This window comes from Thunnus thynnus, chromosome 16 (assembly GCF_963924715.1).
Source record: "Thunnus thynnus chromosome 16, fThuThy2.1, whole genome shotgun sequence".
Taxonomy (NCBI): Eukaryota; Metazoa; Chordata; class Actinopteri; order Scombriformes; family Scombridae; genus Thunnus; species Thunnus thynnus.
This window is the reverse complement of record NC_089532.1, coordinates 17,444,975-17,469,094: the sequence shown is the minus strand read 5'-3', so window position 1 is coordinate 17,469,094 and position 24,120 is coordinate 17,444,975. Positions and strand designations below refer to the sequence as shown.

The 24,120-nt window shown below is 40.3% G+C and overlaps 1 protein-coding gene and 1 long non-coding RNA gene across 4 annotated transcripts in view; both read left to right on the top strand.

The window, feature by feature from the left end:
- The window catches only part of kif26ab (kinesin family member 26Ab), a 66,844-nt gene extending 57,261 nt beyond the window's left edge, over positions 1–9,583 (top strand). For both annotated transcript variants that reach the window (XM_067613632.1, XM_067613633.1), the window contains 7 exons: positions 350–509; positions 885–1,047; positions 1,935–5,226; positions 5,875–6,068; positions 7,013–7,036; positions 7,275–7,425; positions 7,519–9,583. In XM_067613632.1, coding sequence (XP_067469733.1) covers positions 350–509; positions 885–1,047; positions 1,935–5,226; positions 5,875–6,068; positions 7,013–7,036; positions 7,275–7,425; positions 7,519–7,700 — 4,166 coding nt within the window. In that variant the 3' untranslated portion in view covers positions 7,701–9,583. The remainder of the gene's footprint in view (positions 1–349; positions 510–884; positions 1,048–1,934; positions 5,227–5,874; positions 6,069–7,012; positions 7,037–7,274; positions 7,426–7,518) is intronic.
- A 632-nt stretch (positions 9,584–10,215) lies between these two features.
- Positions 10,216–24,120, top strand: part of LOC137200294 (uncharacterized) — a 44,391-nt gene continuing 30,486 nt past the window's right edge. For both annotated transcript variants that reach the window (XR_010931940.1, XR_010931939.1), the window contains exon 1: positions 10,216–10,432. This is a non-coding gene — a long non-coding RNA (uncharacterized lncRNA). The remainder of the gene's footprint in view (positions 10,433–24,120) is intronic.

Genomic DNA, 24,120 nt, shown 5'->3' with positions numbered 1-24,120 from the left:
TGCTGCTGCTCCTGCAATTATACCCACCCACAAAACAATGTACAGCCCTGTGTTTTTTACAATGACAGCCAATTGTCTCTTGCTGGATTTTAAATCATTAGAAATGGACTGTATATGTGTCTCTGAATGTCAGTGGAATTTTTCATTTTTATGTGTCTGACCAACGGAGTCTCCTAGTTACCATGAGTTACACATCTGGTGGGAGTTAACCAGTCTGGCCGCAATATGAATCACTTCAGTGTGGGAATCTGGGCCACTCCTATCATCATGGTATTGTGCGTGAGGAGTTGACTTCATAGAGGGAGTGTCTGTGCTGTGCTCACCTGGTTCTTCTTCTTCTTTGGCACAGTGTCAGGCGGACGGAGCAGGCTGCACCTCATTGACCTCGGGAGCTGTGAAAAGGTCCTGAGTAAAAGCAGAGACGGAGGGGGAGGCTTGTGTCTTTCTCTAAACGCACTGGGAAATGTCATCATGGCTTTAGCAAATGGAGCAAAGCATGTACCTTACAGGTAAGAGAACAACCATTAATTTTACAGTCTCTTTCACTTTCTCTTTGTTTTAGCTTCTGTGAACTTGTATCTATGCATAATTGTTTCAGGCAAGTCTCTGCATGCGTTGTCAGCCTTGCAGGTTTGCTGTGTGTCAGTTTATTTAGTTTGTTTACTTAGCCACATAAAATAGCTTTCACTGGTATTGCACAAGAAGATTATATTATGCTAAGTCAGGTATGAAAAGATTAATGACTTGTCATGTGGGAATATTTTTCAGTTTAGAGACTTCAAAATGACTCCTCCTGGAGAGCCTTTTGAAATCATGTCAACTACCTTTATTGTCATTGTGAAATAGGGCTGTGCCATTTGCTAATAACAATGTCAACCTTGTAGGGACAGCAAACTGACAATGTTGTTGAGGGAGTCCCTTGGCAACATCAACTGCAGAACCACCATGATCGCCCATATCTCCGATTCTCCCGCCAACTACGCTGACTCACTCACCACTATCCAGCTGGCATCCCGCATCCACCGCATGAGGAAAAAGAAAACTAAGGTACGCTGATAAACTGATAAATCTGGATAAACAGTAGAAAACTGATAAACTATATGACATTCCAGACAGTAGTAGTGGTACATTTTTAAAATAACAAAATAGGCATTTAGCAACTAAAAGTATGATACTTCTTAACTATGATTCCTGCAATAATTGGGCTCCATTTGATGTTGTCAATTGTATATAAGTGATGAATGCAAAGTAATTGTTATTTAACATTATATTTAAGTGTTGCTATTACAGCAATTACATTCCTAATATGCTTATGCAACTTTAATTATATTCATCGTATTTCATGCCATGACTTAAGTCTTTAAATGTTTCTTCTTCCTGTAATTTTGAAGTAATTAAGCAAATGAATGTGTGAATGCCTCTGCAAATGAAAGATTATTAGTGCAGTAACTCAGAGCTAGTTTTATTCAGCTCCTCAACACATAATCATGTAATCAATACCACTGCCTAAGGAACTGTGTAATGCATTCCCTCAGATTAGGGAAATATATGCTCCAGATAATTAGGTGGAATGACAGCATGTATTTATTTGGTATTGGTTCCAGGCATGATTATAATGCAGTCCACATACAGCAATTCATATTATTGACATTAATTTCTGTGTGACTATTGATGTGCACTCTAACCTTTAGATAAATATTGACTGGTAATTTCATAGGAATTAATATTTGCCCCAAGATTTATTTCACTCTAGCATTGTCATGAAATTATTATACTAAATTAAAATGGTTAAAATGGTTTAAGGGAAAGACAAGATTGTTACATTAATATTTTACAAAGATATGATCATATTACTGTCATCACTTAATGAGATCATTTTTAATTATTAAATCCCAAAAGACACATGTCTCTTTTGCTTGAACTCTGCTTTGCAGTATGCATCCAGTTCATCTGGAGGGGAAAGTTCCTGTGAGGAAGGGAGGATCCGCCGGCCGCCCCACCTAAGGCCCTTCCACCCTCGGACGGTAGCCCTGGACCCAGACCTGCCCTCTCTACTCAGTGACCCAGACTACTCCTCCAGTAGTGAGCAGTCTTGTGATACTGTCATTTACGTGGGCCCTGGTGGAGCTGCAATCTCAGACAGGGAACTTAGTGACAATGAAGGCCCACCTGCCTTTGTTCCAATCATCCCCTCCCTGAATAAGAAGAAGTCTACAAAAGAGGGCCCTCTGGACAGAGACCAGTTCTTTAAATGCAACACATTTGCTGAGCTGCAGGAGAGGCTGGAGTGTATAGATGGCAGTGAAGAACCCACTGCCTTTGTTGGAGAGGGCAAGCGAAGCCAGGCTAGCCCCAAGATGGACAAATCTAAGGAGAGCCAAGGCTCTGTTTCACCAAAGACTATAGAGAAATTTCCTTACACCCAAGAGGGCATCTCACCCAAACAATCTCCTAAATCTGTTGCAGCACATCCATCCTGCAGTCCCAACACTAAATCTAAACAGGAGAATGCCAAGAGGCAATGCATACCTGCAGAAAGGGCACCATCAGAGAGTGTTCAAAATGTATGCAGAACCAGTGCTGATGGTGAGAAGGACTTGGTTTCAGAAAGCAGAGTTAGCACTACTAAACTGGCAACTGCTGCAGCACCTAATTCTGAGCCTGTGGTGAGGGAGAAGGTCTACTTCAACAAGAAAGCCTTGCCGAAGCCAGCCCCACCTCCTTCACAGCAGAAAGACTCCAGCAAGGAAAATGCAGATAAGGAGGAAAGATCCAGCACCAGAATGCCTCCTGTGGGAATGAGCCACCAAGCTGTGAAAAGAAGAGATCTTTGCACTTCCCCTATGGTCAGAGCTCCAGTTGAGGTCTGCCAGGTGCACTCCACCTTGAGGGAAAGATGTCTGGATCGAGACATCCTTAGAGCCACTGTCACCTTGCAGCAGCCTGTAGAGCTGAATGGAGAGGATGAGCTGGTGTTCACTGTAGTGGAGGAGCTGTCTATAGGCAGTATTGTTGATAAGGGTCGGCCATCCAGCATTATCAGCTTTAACAGTGACTGCTCCCTTCAGGCCCTGGCCTCTGGTTCCCGACCTGTCAGCATCATTAGCAGCATCAATGATGAATTTGACGCCTACACATCAGCTGTGGGAGGATCCGAGGTGAACATTGCGGTCACACCCCTCCAGGAGGGAGCAAATGAGTGTATAGATAGCAGGGGTTCATCTATCAGCTCTTGGCTGAGTGAGGTTAGTGTCTGCACCTTGGAGAGTGAAGGGGCTCATTCTACAGATGTCTTCCTTCCACAGGCCAAACACATGGGACCAGAGGCCACCTTTTACTTTGATTCTCTGGATATGTTCCATTGTGTGTCCTCTCCTAGAGATGCCAAGAACTCCTTAAATGACAGTGGATTTAGTTTTTCTGAACTAGACAGTGACAGTGCTGCCTCAAGCAAACTATCCTTGACAAAGTGCCCCCCATCTCCAGAATCAGCCAAAGGCTCCCTCAGATTCACCTCTAAAATAACTAAAGCTCACTCTCTTAGCTCCTCCCAACTTCCACAGGGCCCCTCCATAGTCCACTCCAGTCTTCCCAGGAAGATCAAACCTACCTCATCCATCTGTCATATTAGTAGCAGTAGCAGCAACAATAGAGAGCCACCAAGGCAAGAGACTAAGCAGGAAGATCCTTGGCAGCGCATGGACAACCACTCAGAACCTCAGTATTCTGACTCCAGCAACACCAGCAAGTTTCTCAGAAATCCTCCCAGTGGCATCCCTTCAAGCAAAACGTCCAACAACAGCAACAGTGTACCTCGCCCACCCAAGGTGCAGGGGTCTACCTCATCCCAAAGGGTGGTCGACGGCTGTGAGAAGTCAGCCAGTAAGAAATCCGATCCACCCAGCAAAATGCCTCAGCTGAGGCGAGGTGCCACCACCCTGGGAACAGTGCCCGTTATCCATTCCTCCACAGACTACAAGGGAACCCAAGACATTATTGCATCTACCACAAGCCTTAAATTCTCCTCTCTGGGGAAAAACAACAAGGCTAACTCACAGAAATCAAGCAATCTCCCTAAACCTGGTTGCACCTCACCTCCTCCCCCGCCAGTGAGAAAGTCCAGTCTTGACCATAAAACTAAGACCCTGCTGCCCCAAAGTGCCTTAAAGTCAGCATACGGGGAGGCAGGGAGGGCCTTTGGAGCAAGGGCAGCTGTATCAGAGGATGAGCTTGAGGTACGTCACAGAGTAGACTCCACCAGTTTCAAAAATTCCAGCCTCAAATCCGACCTCAACACAGCCAAAGTTACCTCGAGTCTGAAGGCCAGAGGGCCTAGAGGTGAAACTGGGCAGCATTATGGCAGTCAAATGTCTCTGGAGAGGTGTGAAAGCCTGTCTTTATCAGGTTCCAGAGCTGCGCTTAGTAGGGAGAATAGTGGAGCAAGTCTGGGGAGCAGCAGTAGCAAATCCAGCAAATCCATTCCGAGATTTGGTATTCCTAATTCATCCAGTGCTCCTATTGCTACTTGCCCATCGTCCCCAAGTACAGGAAATATAAGCAAACCTGGTCAGGTAAAAGCTTCTGTAAATCCCAGAGCATTAGGAGCAGTCAATGGTAGTAAGGCGCGCTCACTGTCAGCAAACAACTCCAAGGGCCTAAGCTCCTCCACCAAATCTTTGGCCACTGCCGTGACCAGAAATACCAATGCCAATCTTCCTCCATCAGGAAGGACATCAGCTCCTCGGACCACTGCTGCTGTCAACAGCAAGCCTGGGAGAGGAACTATCATGGGCACAAAGCAGGCCATGAGGGCTGCCAACAGCCGTGTGAGTGAACTGGCAACAGGCAACATATCAGGCAAACACATGAGAGGTTCTGGAGATTCAGACAGTGGGAATGACAGTGGGGTGAATGTGAGTGATGACAAATCCCCCATAGCCATGCTGCCCTCTCCATACAGCAAAATTACAGCACCCAGGCGGCCTCAACGCTACAGCAGCGGCCATGGCAGTGACAACAGTAGTGTGTTGAGTGGGGAGCTGCCTCCCGCTATGGGCCGCACAGCTCTTTTCTACCACAGTGGCGGCAGCAGTGGATATGAGAGTATGATCCGTGACAGTGAAGCCACAGGCAGCGCTTCCTCTGCCCACGACTCGATGAGCGAGAGCGGCATGTCATCTTCAGGCAGAACAAGGAGCTCCAAGTATCCCAAGAAGAGAGCAAATGGTGAGAAACACATTTGTGTTTTGGTGTTTTACATGTAGCAAGTATAGGTAATATTCCCAAATATTATTAATATATCATACTGGCAGTAGCAACAGTGCTAGTCCATGGAACTACACACATTGAAATAGCATATAGAAATGAATGCTATCTCTGAGGAAATTAACCATATAGGGGTCCTAACTTTATAAATCCATTCATATTACACTCCCGAATCGGTATTTCATTGGATTTTCTGTCCTCCTGAATCAGCAGCATACATTATTCATACATATATGGGAAAATGATAATGAATGTTTCAAACAAGACGACTGGAACTGTGTGATGATCAAATAAGATTGAATTGAACATGAGTGGTGGTGACCTGGATCAGGTTTGTGTAGCCCTGTACATATAAGCATTTGAATTTATGTGTGTCAGACCAACCATTTGAATTTATTTAGGCTGTGGATACAGGGTTAGAGAATAGAAACTCATGAAATCCTTATAAATATGCAATCACCACAACTCGGCTGGCCTGTGTAAAGCCTTGCATCACTTTACATCTCAGAGTGAGACTCATACATATTTACTCACAGATCCCAGCAAATAATACTATTGTATGTCACTAACGTAACTGGTACCTGTCTGATCGTGTGCATAACTTTGTAGGCTTCCAGAGAAGACGGCTGATCCCGGCACCACTACCAGACACCTCTTCCTTGGGGAAGAAGGTGGGCACAGCAGGCCAGTGGGTGGACTTACCCCCTATGTCTGGACCACTGAAGGAGCCTTTTGAGATAAAGGTGTATGAGATCGATGATGTGGAACGGCTCCAGAGGCGACGTCAGGAAGAAACCACAGAGGTGAGCAGAGGGTCACTCCTGACGTGTTCTGCATGGTGGTTCATCGTGCTGAACTTTGGATCATGTAATGTCTGGGTTAAGGTCTTACTGTATGAATCCAACTTGCTAAGCCTTAGCAATATTTTGCATATGTGACATTGACCCCATACATGCTCAAGATGTGCCACATTGACTTGCTTTGTGGGAATGTCTTAGCTCACTTCTTCCCAGTTTCTTTTTAAAGAACAAGACAGGAATAATATGTCTCAGACGTCTGACCTTCAGTCAGCTCAGTGGCAAATCCTTGAGTTAAAATGTCTGTGCCGAGGTTCCCATAGCTTGGTATTTTGGCAGGCCTCCTCAGAAATGTCAAGAGTTCAGGAGGCAATTACTGAAGAGGGTTAATTGGTTTGGATATGAGTGATGACTCGACTTACAGCTGAAGACGGTGGTGATGTGGGGGAAGTAAAAATGAAAAAGATGTTCTGAGGAGATTGGTTAGGGAATGTGTGATGAATGCAAGAAAGCCCAACACCATCCCAAATCAGCTCACCGCTAGCACTCATCACTGGCTGCCTGATCGCTTTTTATAGCTGACTCCTCTTCTGTGGTTCATTAACTGCTTCCACAAGTTCAGCACAGCCAGACAGGGATTTGTTAAAAGAAGATATTAAATCTGCTAGATAGTAGTTTGATTTTTACTTTCAATTAGGATCTTTAATTTTCCCCTGCCAGCCATCACTGCCAGACCGACAAATAATTAACTGCTTTTCCCTTTTACCATTTTGAAATTAGTATTGGAATCTTGCACATTTACATCAATATCTTGAGTCTACTGTGTGTATATTCACTCACTGTTTGCATGTATACATGTATTAAGATTATATGCTGTTGATATACTATTCTGTCTTGCTCAGCATTGTAATTTGTTTTTTTTTTCTGTTTTCCTACAATCTTTCCTTCAGCAACCATTCCAGGATGTTGACAAGGTGAGTTTATTTTTCTTGGGGACTGAGGTGTAATTGTACTGTAAGTGGCACAGACTGTATTAAGAGTTTTTGCATAAGCATAATTCAGCCCACAATGGCAGAAATGGAAGACTTTTTCCATCGCAAAATCTCAAATTTACAGTAAAACATAGCTTGTTAGATTTTTTAAAATCACTTTTAAGTTTTAATTTGATTGTACATGGACACTGTATTCAATTATCTTTCTTTTTTCTCTCAGGGCCTGCTGTATTTTAACAGTAAGCTGAAGATATTGGAAAGAAGGCAACAGCAAGTGAGGGAACTGAGAGCAAAGCATGAGGTGTTGTTGGAGGAGCTGGAGGACACCAAATCCCGGCTGATGATGGATCCAAGCAAGTGGACAGGAGAGTGTAAGTAACTTCTTTTAATATCATGTACACATTTTTAAGGGATCTTAAGTGACAAACTATCTAACTAAACATTAATGTCCTTTTTTTCAACAGTTGAAGTGGACCAGAATTTGGATAAAGAGTCTCCAGAGTACCTGGAGGCCTTGGCACAGGTCACAGAGGAGCTAGAGTTTTGTGTCAACCTATGCAAGTCCCGTGTCATGATGGTGACGTGCTTTGACATCAGCATGGCGACACCTGGCACGCAGGAGGGACTGCGTGAAGTCGAAGTCTGAGGACAAAAGAAAGTTGACGTGGAGAAATGAGGAAGTGAGAAGACGAAGGATGATGAAATGTAGCAGCCAGTTTATAGATATTACTGGAATGAAGAGCAACAAGAGACAGAGATGAGATGAGAGTGGATCTTTGCATGAAAACAGAGGAAATCTTAACCACTTAGCTACAGTGCCTCGTTGTCCAGGACATGTTTTAGTGGCAGAGAAACGAAACGTGAGCACAAATGCTGTTACATATATGTCACAGCAGTAGCCATCACTTACTCAAGAGTCAATGAACAACACCTGGAAGTGCCTTTTTTATTCTTTTGAGTCATTATTTTTCATATGGTGCAGGTATCTTAAGCATACTGAACCAAACCCTGAACATATTGCTTTTAAGAAAAATATTTTATATTACATTGTAAAGTGTATTTATATGATTATGTGGTGTGTACAAATATCTTTTCAAGGGAAAAAATAAAGAGGAAAAAAGAAAAAGCAATAAGCTAATGTTATTGCGCTCCCAGACTTTGCCTTTTCTCTGTTTCAAACCTCAGTCACAGCATTTTATCCATGTTCATTCAGCCTCTTGCGCCTTATGTTAACTCTCTGGTTCTGTAGTTTTCTAGATTTTCAAACTGGACTATGTTATCTCATCGAGGGCTGCATTTGCTGTTGTCACTCTTTGCCTGCCAGCTGGCCTGTGAAAGCTTGCAAGGTTGAGTGAATGTTTTTCCCTCCAGTTGCCTTGATCAAAATGGGTCTCAGTGGATGCACTAAGGTAGAGCAGCAGTTATGTTGGGGGACGGAGAGCTTATTCAAGCTGTGCTTGCCCATGTTTATCTCACTGAAAATGAGAGATTAAGCCAAAACATATCAATCAGAGGGCCACTGTGATGGATAGTGAGTGATTATTCTTGATTCAGCCATTCTCTCTGGTGCTTCAGTATGTGGCGATGCAACCCTGAGAGGCCTAACCTTCCCTACACAAGCCGACGTGGATAGAATGATGAAGGGTTTCACTGGTAGCAGTGCTCATCAGTGAGCCCAATTCCTCCATAAGTGGGCTTGGACTGGGAGCTATCTATACACTGTAAAACAAAAGGGCACAGATGAGATAGCGCAAGTCTACTGATCTCTTATATGGTCCTTTTTCAAGCGCTACAAAGCCTATGCATTCCAATACATTTACTGCAACTACTGTAAGAACCTCAATACTGACTTAAGGGCAGCAACGCAGTTTGACCTCTTTTGTCCCCTACTCCTTTTTTTTTTCGTATAGGCAAATTATCAAAGTTGGTCCAGTGTAAAAGACTCTCAAATTAATGGTTTCCCGTGAAATGATGCAGCAAATAAGAGCAAATGATTGTGACATTGTTTAGCAAATTCAATCATGATATCAGCTCTTTGTAGCTGCCATAATGTGCTTGTTAGGAATCAAATGGCTGACAGAGAGAACAAAGATGATCAGTGAAAATGATTAAGAAAAACAAACTGGCTTTGTTGTATTTGGGTGTGTTTGATTTCTATATCTATGACAAATATGAATTTGTTTACTTTCTTTTACAAAGATGTACTCTCTCAGGCCCTCTCTGAAGATGCTGCATGAGATTTTTTAATCATTTTTAAGAATGATTTCTACTCCATTTTTACCATTCTAATTTTTTACAATAACTTCAGTTTTCACTAATGTGGGGTTAGGCTCATAAATTAAATAACTATTACCAAACCAAGACCTTTTTCCAAGAAATTATTATATGTAAGGTCATATTTCATATCAAAACCCATATTTTCGAATATCTTTGTTTTTGTATAGGATTTTCAAACCCTGTGTATAAATGTATGATACGGCAGCTTGTGTTTTACTTTTACAGTACCTGTGAATAAAATGTTTCTTCTTACTGATGATTCAGAGTTGAATGTTTTTCCCCAGTTTACATGTTCTGTATTCAACGGATTGTTTTTTTCCACGCCATGGCAAAGTGGATAAAACTGAATGAAATTTGTGCATATGTTAACACTTCAGGGAAATCTATAATTAAAATAACAGAATTGTTGTTTAAAATAAAAATGATAAATCAATCAGCCTTATATTAGGTCTCATATTAGGTCCTGCAAACAATATATCCCTTGTACTCACTCATTAATGTGTAAGATATGAAATGTTGACTAGTATATGACACTAAAATAACAACTGCACTTAACCTTTGCACACCTTATTTGTAGTTGATATGTGGTACTGTAGATATTAGTCTAACAATGCTGTTTTAAAATAGTTTGGTTGCACAAAAATTTAAAAAGAGGTGAAAACATCATGAGCCTCAGACTCTGAATCTAAATTAACTATGAAACACCAAAGTATATGGAGATCTTGCCAATATTAAGATCCTAGACACCAAATTTGGACATTAAAACAGAGACTTTGTTTCTCTTTGCCAGATTTGACCTCATTTCAGGACTGTGTGGGAGTGTCAAAGTGCTTAATTGACTCTCCCGTTGCACCTGGACACACATTGTACAGTTTAGTGACAGATTTCCTTGGCAGTATAGTTCTTATTGTTCACATTATGTTCTGTGGATTAGCCAGAGTAACTGAAAAATTGTTTCTGGGAAAATGCTGCTGTCGAAGATTTCACATCACAACTCCATTCACCTCCATTTTACTGGGATGATGGCAAAAATAAAACAGATAACTCAAAAAACAAGAACAAAAAAAAACAACTATCAACAGCAGCTAGATACCACTAGAGGTAAGAAAGAAAATGTTTTGTTGCAATTTGCTTTAACTGACAAAACTGTTTACTGCTACATTGAGTTTGGAAACCTCATTTCTAGCTAAGCTCTGTCCAACTTCAAACCTGAGCTGCGGCGTAATCAGCCAGGATAATTGAAAGCACCTGTGTGTGTGTGTGTGTGTGTGTGTGCAGAGCATTTAAATAATTCAATTAAGTCGAACTCTTTTCCAAGAAGGTAACAGTGGGTGTGTCCAGCACAAGTTTACTGTTGAATGAGTGTCACTACAATTGCACCATACACAAAAGAGACATGTCATATCATATCATGTCGTTGTTTAAAAGTTGCTCATCTCCCTTTTCACTGATTCCCAACATTACCAGTGGTTTTATTTGTGTGTGTTTATTTATCACTAATTCCAGTCCAATGTTTCTGTTAATTTAATATGTTAGACAATAAATTACAATTTTCATGTTAGTTTGTGTTTGTCACAATGTTATATTTTGTTGAAGGGCTTCAGTCTCGGGGCCTGTTCTTCAAACGTGGCTTGACTAATCAGACTAAAATAATCCTGTGAATTCTCATCCAGTTAATTTGATTCTTTGAATGCAGTTTGAGGATTGATTTGTTAATCCTGGGTGAAGTTATCATAAATAACAAAGGCTTAATGAGTCAAGAACCCTCCCAGCATGCACTGGGGTAATAGATTAATGGACATAAATCTCATTTTATGTGTGTTTCTGCATTGTTACTGCTGTTCTACATTGTACTCCACAATGTTTCCACTGTTTCCACACTTTCATCACTGTTAAACAATTAGTGAATCACCAGTGAATGTGATTAGACATGTGGGTGCATGACTGGTGAGTTTCTCCTCATTGGAGATATCAAGGACCTGTAAGTGTTAATCATACGCCTGCCATGACAATGAAACCTTACTAAAAAGTAAACTAAAAGAGAGGTCTTTATTGCATAGACATATTTCAACATAGTGAGTTGTGTAGTTTACCATTAAATGCATATTAGTGATCAAATGTCAAATTAAATGTCTTATGTTCTGGCTTCACTGGTCTTGCAAGTCTGAATCTTTTAGGTGAGTTAATGTCTTTTTGCCCAGAGTATCCCTGTGTAAATTTGGATTGATTCCTTTTAAGTGTACAAACTTTCATACAGTTTGATATTTTATCATGTATAAATAAAGATAACTATTCATTATGTAAATTAAATGGAGATAACTACATTAATAGATCCTAATGATTTATCAATAACCTGCATGTTCTCATCTAAAATCATAATTATATCAACATTCTTTTAATCAAAAAAGAAAGTGAGACATCTGTATCTGAAAATGAGTTTGTGTATTGGGTTCACCCTAAAACGTTTCAGTGATGATCCAGGTAACTGTCAATAAGCCTGCACTTTAGCAGGTTTGGGTTTAAGGACTTGTTGCTATGACAGTTCCAGATTAATTTTAAAACAGCTTTGAAAAACCTAAAAATCCAGACACATGTCAAATTTTTAACTTTCTAATCTGGATAACCTAGGTATCTACGTACAAAGAATGGGGCCCTGCTGTGATGTGTTTCTATTTTGAGAGTGTTTTGTGACGGTGGGGTAGATTGTCTAACAAATCAGTGATAGTGACTGACAACAGGTGTGAATCATTAGGTGCACCAAGCAGTGAGTCACTGTCAATTTGAGGCAGAAAGGATAAAACTGTTCTGTAGTAAATGTCATTCTGTCTGTGCGTGTGTGCCCATAGAAAATTGTGATTGTGTGCAGTAACAGAAAGTCTACATCAGTGTTGTTCTAGTTGCTTTGAAAGCTTTGAATCAGTCTAACTCACTCTGTAGTAACCAGTTAGGTGAGGCTGAGAAGGTAAAAGGCCAGTCACTGATAAGGTGAAATGAGTGAGGGAAGAGTTAATAGCTGCTTGCTGTCAGGCTGCATTTAATTTATATGTTTGTTTTTATTCAGTTATCTGTTGAATTTCACAAGGTTAATTTTCACCGCTGTTTCATTAATATCTTTGCTAATAAACATCACCTTTTTGGTATTCTTCCACACATCTGCCGCCTCAATATTTCTTTTAAAGTTTTCCAACATCCTCTGCTCTTTATATGAGATGGCGGTGCTACAATCAACATGATATAGTTTTAATTCTTGGCCTAAAAATACACTGCGCTGTTGTTTTAAACCTCAAATCAAGTGATCACTGTCACCTTGGTTACAGTAATAGCAAGAAACAATTTGTAACCATTGTTGACATCACAGATTTGAGTCCTTTCTTTTTTTTTGGAAGGAAACCCATAAATTATCTCACAAACTCCCAACAAATGTACATGTTGTGAATAAAAGAAATAAAAAAACATCCATGTCTCCATCGCAGTTCACTCATCCTTTTGGTGCAACATGTTGACTGAAAGTCAGATCAGGAGCTCCCTGTGAGAGAATATACAGTTGTCTAACGTGAATGAACTGGAATCAGCAGAAGCAAATTGGTGAAATTGTTAAAATATTGAATTTGATATAAAGAAAACATGATAAAACAGTTGGTGAAGGTCCAGAGTGATTAATTACTCCCTGAATCAGGAGGCCGCTTGCTCAGTGTGATACAAGACATCCTGTTGAGTAATATACTATAGATGAGTGGATGTGTTCAACTTGAAAGTGCACCACGCTGGGCAATAATATCTTGTCTTCTCCCTGTTAATTCTGTTTTGATCAAAAACATAAGAGGTTAATTTGGCTGACGGGCAAGACCGGCCGGTCATTTTATTTCCAATCAAATTAGTTGGGTGATTTGTTTTTGCTTTCAGGCTCACTAATTTTTGTTGTTCTTTGACACACAGTGAAGACTATTAGACAGAATTCACCTACAGAGGTAATCAAATCAATGACTAACAAGAAAAATGTAGAGAATTTAATCATTTTTATATCAATATTCAGTAATTCTTCAGCCTGCAGTAATTTGGCAAACAGTAAAAGCCTTTGACAAATCACTCCCAAGTCTGTCAGCTCAGGCTGTACCTCGTTGCTCTTAGGAAGTTGGAGTCTGAGTGAAAACAGTTGGCTAGGGCTGCTGCAGACGCCTCATGGCTGCTGAGTCTGTGCTGAGCACAGTGAGCCCCATGCATCCTAGCCCACTTCGCCTCAGGGCTCTCATCATTAGCAGGGAGCTGGGTGTGTTGTATGGGAATAGAAATGAGTTCACTGAAAAGTCAGGAGTTCCCCCCCTTCCTCCCCTTCACCCAAACCCAGCTCTGACCCTGTGTTGGAACTCTCCTCTCAGTCCTCCGTTGCATAGTTTTCACTCAAAAGAAATCCCAATCCACTCCAATTCTCAGTCCATTTGATATCTTTCCCTTTCTTCATGTCTTAAGTCTTTGTTTCCATTATCGTCTCGTTACATTCCAGTGTGTGCACTATTCGAAGTAGTCTCTCCAGTCAAACTGGGTCATTTTGTAACAGAGCTCTTTTTGCCCCTTTGACACTTGAAAGATGTTTAAATCCTACAGATGCAAGTCCAAATCTCTCAAAGAAAAATGCATTTAGATTGTTAAATTCCTTTGCTATTTTTTCATGTCATGTTTTAATCATTTTAGATGACCTCCAACTTTACAGTCAGACTGAATGTCAATTGTTGGTTCAGATATATTAAAGGAAAATAGGCTATATACCGCCGCTCCGCCCCTGTTACGCTGCCTGCATCTACCCTTGGCACTGTGAGTGGTAGTGGTTGCTCAGTTTTGGATTTACAGCTCTGCAGTCCCACAGATTGGTCTGTCTAAACCAAGCCTGCTCTTTGAAGAAGACCCATAAACCTGACCAAATGCTGCCACTTATTCTCAGTAATTAAAACAAGCTGGAATGGAGAAAAGTCCTTAAATTATCAGAGGCTAGGCAAGATGCAAGCCTCACACACAGCCTCGTACTTCAGGGGGGTCGTAACTATTGACATCCCCAAAACAGATTGCATGTGCGAGGAGTTTTGCACCAAGACAGAAACCTTTAAGAGGTATAGTCCTGAAAGCTCTCCCCACGCCATATGTATTGTAAATTCAGGGTGGGCTTCCATACAAGTCCAACAACGTGCCACTAGGCTAAGATAACGCTACAGGCAGTAAATCAAACCAAAGCAATCCATAATGTGAAAGTGAATTAATTAGCCTTTTAGAGACAACTTAAAATGATCTATCACTGAAGATTTAACCTTATTTACTGTGTGTAATTTAGCAAGCGTCAGGGGTAAGAGAGGCTAGGGAACTATAGCGGAGATTGCCAATATAAGTTGTAATGATGTACATGATATAGCACTAATAAATAAGCATATTGGTACATACTGTAATGTGAATCATCTCCCTTGTATTATTATCACTGAACTCCAATAGTCATCAACCAGCCTATGTGGTTTGAACAATAATGAGAAGCGGGATGCGGGTCATGAGTTCAAATGGCCTGTTGTGTGTTGACCCGCGAGCTGGCAAAGTAATGAGTATCTAGATGATGAGGATACACATGCACACCCGCACACTCACGCACGCACAGCCAGTCTCTGATGCTGTCTGACAGTAAGCTGGCAGGGTTGGCCCATTTATTATGCGTCTGAAACTGGCGGTGAAAGAATCAGTCACAGGACAAGTGAATGTTTTTATCATTTGGCCAAGATGAAGCGTTACATTTTTTTTTATGTTTATGTCATTTATGTCATTGCTCAGGTCTTGACCACAATTGACTACAGTATGTGATTCAAAATGCTAGTTATACATGCAACAGTCAATGGTTTGGTGACTACGTGATGCACTGACCTTGTCAAAGAATGATGAGCAGAATCATTTTCTCCACTTCATGCACTGACCTTGTTTTATCTGTGCTCTTGTAGTCCCTTGGTCCAGATTCCTTGTAGATAACACTGATTTACATAAAGGCTTTGTTTAGAAAGTCTGTTTTAAAATGCTTTTAGAATACTGATGCGAGGAGTTAATACACAATGAATATTCATGATTAAAAAAAAAAGCTTCTACACAATTGAGCAGAAAAAATACAGTCCTTGATTACATCAATTGTTGGATATGTTGCAGTACACTATGGTCAGGTTAATGACTTGATGTTCTCCTCTGCAGGTCTTTGTTTTTTTCTTAAAGGTTTCAGCTCTTTTAAAGATCTACAAATTGCACTCAGGAGATCACTGACCATAAAAAATAATTATTCCCATAGAAGAAGCTAAATAATTTAATCCCAGAAAAAAGTGCTCACTGAGATATTGCTGTTAATTGCACGGTGAAACTGAGTAGCCAGCAATTCCATCAGGTTGTGCTCTCTTAACAGATGGGCAGGCGTGATGAAAAAGACCCTTTTAATTAGTCTGTCTGAAGAGGTTTCTTCATAACCGACAGCCCCCTCTACATTTAAGTTTCAGTGGCCACCAGGCAGGCTCTTAGCTGGCTCCCAGCAGCAACCATCTGGTGGACAGCAGAACCGTGGCTACAGGGTGGCTCCTCTCTCCGCTGAGTCGACACATAGCCCAAGGACGCAAGCAAAATGCTTGTGCTGAAAGGTCCCTACACCGTTTAATCTGGTACCTTTGTGTTCTGCATGGGGATCAGGGGTCAAACTAACAAACTACACATCAATGTATGTAACATTGCAGAGGTAGGTCAGACAGGATGTGATAGTAGCAAGTGCTAAATTGAGTTAATTAGCTGTGTTGACATGTGTTAACTATGTAGCACTCAGTCATATTTGAACCTTACCTGCAAGATTTAAATGTTTAAATAATTTAAATGAGATTTATAATATGACTTTTTAACCTGATTGAATTTATATTATTCCAAATGGTTCTCAAGTGACCCTTTAGTAGTAAAAGAATATACTAGGATTACCACCTGGGGGATTGCATTTCAAAAGGCTGTGTGGGAGATCAGCATCAGCAGATTGTAGGACACATTTTAGAGTGTGATTGTAAAGCATCTTCTTTCAGCTTGGATGATTTCACATTCACTTGACTATGATTGGCAAGTCATTGATCTTCCATCCTGTCCCTTTTTGTGGCTAGATCCTGCATGTTTAAATTGCAAGAACATTGCATTTCTGAAGATTTCTGTCTTTTCTTTTTTTGAAACTGTAATTCATAAAATGCAATGGCTAATGTGGTTTCAGGTCTGTGTTATGGCTACTGATAAGATGAATTGGATTTCCTAAAACTCATTGGATAGCAGAATTATGTGTGTTACTCTCCCTTTTCACCAGAATGAACCATTTTCTTGTTGAGAGGGGGCGTTTGATCTGATGCATAAGGGTTTCTGAGAAGCAATCAAAGCCCGGAGAAATCAAACTGTCCACCTCTGTGAAAATGGGCTTTTTTCTGCACACAAACAAACCTTCAAGTGTGAGAAATCCTTCTAAAGCAACATCTCAAACAAAATATAGTCTTTTGATTTGTTTTCTTACTTTGGAATTGGAAAAACAAATTGAGGTGTTGTGTGCAGGCCTCAGAAACAGTAGATGTGGCAACAAATTGCCAGAAATGAAAATACAATGATAACTGTCTTTGTATCTGTATGATGATGTCAAATGCTCTAATTAGATGGATATTACAACTTTGAAGAGATTTGATTCAGTATATACACCATCAAAAAAGAAGCAAGGTGTACAGCAAAGCTTGTTGCTCACTAAATCACACAGCATCTGAACTTAATTGCAATCCATACAGTATGTGAATGAAAATCTATGCTTTGAGGACTGTGTTTGTCACAATTGGTGCTATTTTCTCCTTTTCAATGGAAGAAATGCAAGAAATTGCAATGTAATTGGTATTTAGCAGTACTGCTGGAAGATATTTTGATGTTCCGCCCACTCCTTTTTGTATTTGACATTTACTTTACCTCATTGTGATACCACTAGTATCGCATTCACAGTTTGCATGTTTACCGTGACTAAAAAAATATAATCAAACTAGTCATGGTCCAGCCTCTGGGTTAATCCACCAATCATACAAAGCCTTGTTCTATCCACCATGCTTTTGTGTGCTCCTCACTCACACCTTTTGATTAGGTGTGCTGTTTTCATTTACACATGTAGATGATGATGATTATAGATGTAAGGTGTTTTTTCTTCCTGGGGCGTTTCCATTGCAGCACTAAGGGGCCCCTTCATTGTCTCAGTGAGATACAGTGCATTGTCTCATCAGACAGTTTCATAAACACCACAGTGGTGACAGCCCAAACGCCGTCTTTGTATTCCCTCTCAGTCTCCCAGATTAGAGCTTGATTGGTGCAGGTTGCTGACAGGAGGCTGTCAGTAGTTGTGATGTCTGAAGTGGAGTATGTGCAAGTGAAGAGGTTAATTACACAACATTTAAGACCCTTCTTTGCCTCACCATTCATACTGCAGCCAATCACATCCAAGACACTCGCTAATCAAACGTAGGCTGGCAGCTCCGCGCCGTGGCAACAGTTGCCGTGATGGCGGCTTGTCTGGCAGGGAGCGCGCGTCCTGCTGTTTGCCTATTTGAGTTGGTTGGCAGGCTTTTACAATCCCCCCTCTCTTTTACTGCTATTCATTCATAGCCAAAAAAGGTGGAGAATAAATTTGTTCTCTGAATTACTGATGTACTGGATCATTCTTACTCGTGTCGGATTTGTGCCTCATTAAAGCTGGCAATTATGTCAAAATAGAAACCATTTGTCTACTATTCAAATAAACAATGTAGAAAAATACTATTTCAGATGCCTTAGAAAGAGCTACATAAGATATATTGCCCTTAAAATATCTGATATTAAATTTTAAAAAAGCATTTTGTTGCCACTTGTTGCCACCTTTACAATAATTTCCATATTTTACAAATAATGTTTAAAATATTCTTTTTCCTTATTTACTTCAATCATTCAGTTCTGATTTCACAGTCAGCTACTGCATTAGGCAAATTAGAAACAGATGAAGCATACTAAGGTTCAGTTTCACTTCTGAGTGACAAACTTTGAAAGTCGACCACAGCCACAATGAGGTATGGCATTCTCACCCGGCCCCCCTCATGTGCTGACATTTCAACATGAAGACCCTCGTCCACAGGTCGAAACATATGGCTGCCAGCAGTCGCTCCACGTCAACAACGTCGTCTCTGCTGCCTGAGCTCACAACTACAGCTTTCATCTAGTTCACTTTAAAGTATGACCCCTTTGACCTGTCAGAGAGAGACACATCTACTCCCCTCACACCCCAACTGTAGGACCTCTCACCACTGTGGTAATGAGGAGGGCTAACAGCTTGGTTTTGTGGACAAGACTGACAGAGATTATGAGCAAACAAGGAAGAAACTAGACTTCATACAGTTGTAGAGGTCCATGCTATCTTCTGAAAATAGTATATGTCAGTCTTGCCTTCCAGTTAGAGCTGGGCGATATATCAAATTCATTTAATTAATTTTGTTTTTGCAAGATGTGTAAAATGTCTAAATCATGAAAACCGAGTTATTACAATATACACAAAAAGGATTTTTTTAGTCAAAAAGGAACATAGCTGATAGCTGCTACATTATCCATTTTGAGTCACGACAGGCTTTGTCACACTACATGTGCACACCTACTGCAGTTTACGGCAGGCTACTGTCGTGACTCCAGGTGGCTAGCTGTCTCTGGCTAACTTGGTGTGAATTTAAAGGTTGCATCTATGAGAGTGAAAGATTGAAGTGAAATGACTCTGCACACTGGTTTGCAGTCTAAGTTTGTGTTTGTTGACGAGGTATCATCTCTGGATTAAGGGCTGGGAGCTAATGCTAACTAGCAGCAGTCAGCAGATATCAAGCTGATGTTGTGTCTAGAAGCACAAACAACAGCAGGTCCATTAGTAAGGTGACTTTTCTGCCCTGCCTGTACTGAAATGGATTATTCAACTAGATGACCGTGCTCTAGTTGAAGCATCTGTTACTGACAGTCAATAGCTGTGTGGGATAACCTGTATTTTATGTATAATGATGACAGTCTTGCAGGTGCTGCAGGTATTTCATTATTCTTGCGCAATTATCCAAAAAAATATGATGTTTCAGTCCGAGCGTGAAACAATTGAGATTTTATTTTTTGACCATATTGCCCCGCCCTACTTCCAGTGATGCAAAGTCATTGCACGTGTATGTTTGCAAAGATCTTTGGATATCAAAAGATTCATGGCTGGCCTTTATACTACATGAGGCCACTGTTAATTATTTTCTTTTATGGTTATATTGTTCTGTGGAGCCCCATATGGAGGATGGTATAGTTATGCAGATTCCCAAAGGTATTAAGATCATAGAGACTAGCAATCAACCTCCTTTTTTATGATCAGTATCATAGAATAGAATCATTTGTTTGGTTAGTTGACATATAGCAAGAAGCGGTTTATAACAAAGTGCATGCTTTTTGTTTTGAAGTATGGTACAAGAAAATAATTTGACTTTGGCCCTTCTTGTTACAATAATGAAACTGGATGCAAAACCCATCTGAGGATAGAACAAAACATAATGTCCTTGACAACGCTCAGCCTCTTTTTTTGCCGAAAGAAGCAACAAGACATTGTTCAAAATAGCAGCAGTGAGATTATTTCTGGTGCCAATTTCCCCAAGGTAACGTTCATTGTGTTTTTAGTATATGTTGTTCCATAGCAACAGAGATGAAATGGTTTTATTGATTTGCTCAGGAGCAAATTAGGCCTCACCCGGGAGTATCCATGCGATTCACTCTGCTCTGCCTCCGTTGCGGTATGAACAACCATCAACAGATATTTCTTCCTCCTCTTTAATTACCATGGGTTACCTGAATGGCATGGCACACAGACAGAGCTGCCCTCGTAATTAACTGTCAGCTGTTTTAAGGCACAGCTCATTGATTAGGTCATGATTGCTAATAGGACGTGAAATCCTGCTGCATTCTCAATTGATATAGACTACAATGAATGGTAGTTTTAAATTGGCGTCAGACCTCAGAGTTAAGTACTTTAATAGGCAAAAATTACACATTTGACATTTTTACTTAAACAACCTTTACTTTCACTGACTTTTACAAAGCAATTACTTTGTGATATATATGCTTTAGGTTGTACTGTCATGCTGTTTATGATTATGCAACTGTAATCCCTTTTTGTTTGCAATTCCGTTTCTTGAGATGCAGTTGGCTTACATGAAGCTTTCAGGCTTTATATTGTGTCTTACTGTCCAAATTGGTTACTGTGATTGCAAACTGCAGTGTTACTTTGTCAGTCTAGGTTTGCATTTTGGAGGGATGTGTTGTGAGTGGATTAAGACGGGTGGTTGTTAGATAAATTATTACTACATGTCCCCACATAAGCACTTGTGTCATGTCCTGTCTTTGTAATTCCATAAACGTATTATTTTTGGTTTTAACTCATTTTGTTTTAGAAGAAACAGATCATTTAAACAGCTTTTCACACAGATTTTATATGTGTAAATTGTATTTCCTATTACAAGGAGACACTGTTCACTACAGTGTGCAGTAAACAAGATCCTCATGTGACAAGGACAGCTCCAAAAATGCTTCTGGTAATACAAAGTGTGGGTGAAAATGCAAATTAGCTGTTGATTAAGTGCCCTCTAATAATGAAAAAATGTTGACCTAGAGTGTTGCACTTAAATTTATTTTTTTTTTCACATAGTTTGATTAAATAGAAAAAAATAACGAGATATACAACAATTGTTAGTCTGCTGGTATCCTTTGCAAGTAGCCACTAAGTTAGGTTTGAATTTAGCAGTTGCACATTGAATATCCGATCTCAGCATGTTGTTTCTTTGTTCATTCATGATCATTGATCTTCTCTCTGGGAATGTGACTAGTCTGGATGAACAGGTGGGCTCATGCCTACAGGCATGTGAACTCAAGGCCTCAGCCGCTCCACCATCCAGACTTTGTGCTCGGGAGACTTTTGGCGGACGTGTGGCAGTCCCTCCTCCTCCTTCCATCTCTGCAGCTCCCCAAACACAGTTGTTCATGAATATGGATGGCAGGCAAGACTCCCTGGCATCATTAATGTGCCACAAGCCCATATAAATCACATCACCATAAAACCTCCAAATGCTCTGATAAAGAAGGTAACACGATAACAACTGGCGGAAGTCAAGAAGACGAACAATACTTGAGAAGAGAAACACACTGTGGGTTCTTGGTTAGTTGCTTGTTCTACACTTTGATTTGGTCTGTCGTAACACTGCAGTTGTTGTTATGTAGTAGTGTTAACAGCCTAAAACGGCTCATGTGACAAGAGTGAATGCAGTTACTTGCAGACACAGTTTATCTTGGCTGAGATGTTGACAGGCACTCATGCACAGCTGCAATAGACTATAACCCTTAGAAGACTGTCCCTTCTCAGCATGGGGAAGAAAAGCTCTGACATCTTTTTAGATTGAAAGATGAGTGCACATGCTGAACTCCCAGTATCCCCTTTTGATAAACTACTGTAGAACATGTATGCAGGGTTTGCTGCAAGATGTTTGAGAATGATGAAAACTGAATGGTCTACAGAACTACAATAAAATTGGATCTAACAAAAAAATGTAAAAGGTCGATGGGGCATATTCTAAGTTAAATAGCCAGTTTCTAAATTTAAATCGAGTTTTAAATGATGATCTGTACATTTACAGTGTGTTTGACAAGAAACTGTTTTAAAAAACAAAAATGCATATTTTATCCTCCTTGTCTCTCTGTGGGAAGAAGAAAAGAATAGCAGAGTAAAAGCAAAATACTTTTAAATGGCACAATCAGCAGCTGGACTCTGCACTGAGGACATTTTCACAATCTGTTGGTGGCCAGCTCTCTCCTCTCTCTTGTCCTTTTTGACAAAGCCACACACAGCCACGAAACATGGACAAATGCTTGGTGTGTATTGTTGCCTGTTAAAAGATCTTCTAACCATCAGGAGTGTTCTTGAATAATAACCACAATGACTTCGGTTTGTGATACGCGTGAACATGCCATGTGTATCCTTAAGATATGTTCAGAGCAACAATAGCGCTGCATCAAAAAATTCAAGCTCCTCCTCAAGAGAGACGACTGCAGGGACCAAACACAGTCATCTGGCGAAAGTTGAGCCAGAATGAACTTGCAGAGCAACATCATCTGGCAGTGCACTAAACTGGTCAAGGAAATATGTCAGAAGCACAGCAGATATGATATTTTGTAGCATGTAGCATCATGCTAATTATACTGTTTATCATAGAAGAACTGAGAGTTGTAAAACCCTGCCTCAAAAGAGTATAAACTGTTGTGCAGTGTCTTTGCATCTGACAAGCCTTCGAACCAGACTTTCAGGTTTAATTTTCATCTTCTCACCCATACCTGTAGCAACACACTCATGACACCCACAATCACCTCTACATGAACATACTTTTTGTTTTTAGGTTTTCACTGCAGGTCACTTGGACTACATAGTACCATTATTTCTGGCTCATGTTGTCTCATGTTGTGTTGCACATTTTGTCAAAATTTGGGGATTTCTATTTTTTCTACTTTAAATATTACAGTCTGAACTCTAAATAGCAAACCTTAACTCACTGTTTGTAAAATTGCATATACTGTAAGTATTAGGTCACTATGAAACATTACAGAAAAATATGTAGAGCTAATCCTTTAGGTGCTGCAAATTTTTTATGGACATGGAACTTCAGGCGGACTAATTCTCTGCAACACAACAGAGAACACAGTGGTGTGCCAGATTTATTTATTTATTTTTCATGACAATGCACCCCTGCAAACATCAAACAGGTCCCCATATACAAAAAGGAGGCTTTTTGACGCTTTGAGTTAGACTTTTTGCCGTGTTTGATGAGTGAGTCTTCCCCCCGAAATCCACACATGAATATGGAGTAGCAGGGCCTCAATGAGGCAGGCAGGCTTCTCTTCAGAGCAACTTCAGACAAGGTTCCTTGCAGGGGGTCTGGAGTGGATTCTTGGGGGCACCACAATGCCAACCTACTTCACAGACCTGGCTTTTGTTTTTGGAGAGGAACCAAGCAAAATTTTTAGCTTTCACCCTGCAAAGGCAAAGCATGGATAAATATTTTGAAGCATATCTATAAGGACAATAGCGGAATGGTGTTTTAGCTTTGTGCTAGAACCTACCAATGGCAATGCATTGAGTACTATACTTCTATATGTTCATACATGATTCAAATGCACAGTACTGTTCTCTCCATCCTTATCAAAGACCTATTAGGAATTATTCAGTAGGGTTGTACATGATTGAACATGGGACTGCAACACTATTTGATCTATCAAGAGATAAAATTCATACATACAAGTGGAATATGTGTTTCCTCAGCTGTCCTTCCTTTGCATTTTTAAAATACAATACGCATTGTTCTGTCATACAAGTAACCGTTTTACAGATTTTCAGCTCTATAACATGAACCTGAAACCTAACTTAAACAGTCAAACAACACTCAAACAGTGACAGATATGGGACAGAACAATTATCCCTGAAACATCAGAGCTGCATAAAATTGCAAAGGAAATGCTGAATAGAATTCCAATTTTATCGTCAAATGTGTTATTGTAACCCAAGTAAAAGAAGTATCAGAGCTGTGATGTAAAATTCATTATGCAGTGTTAAATGGCTACAAACTGGAATTCAAAAGCTTGTATTACAATATATTATTGCATGTAAGATATTCATTCTTTAAATTTCTGTTGAGCTGCTCCTCTGTAATGAAAAAAAAGAGAATAGC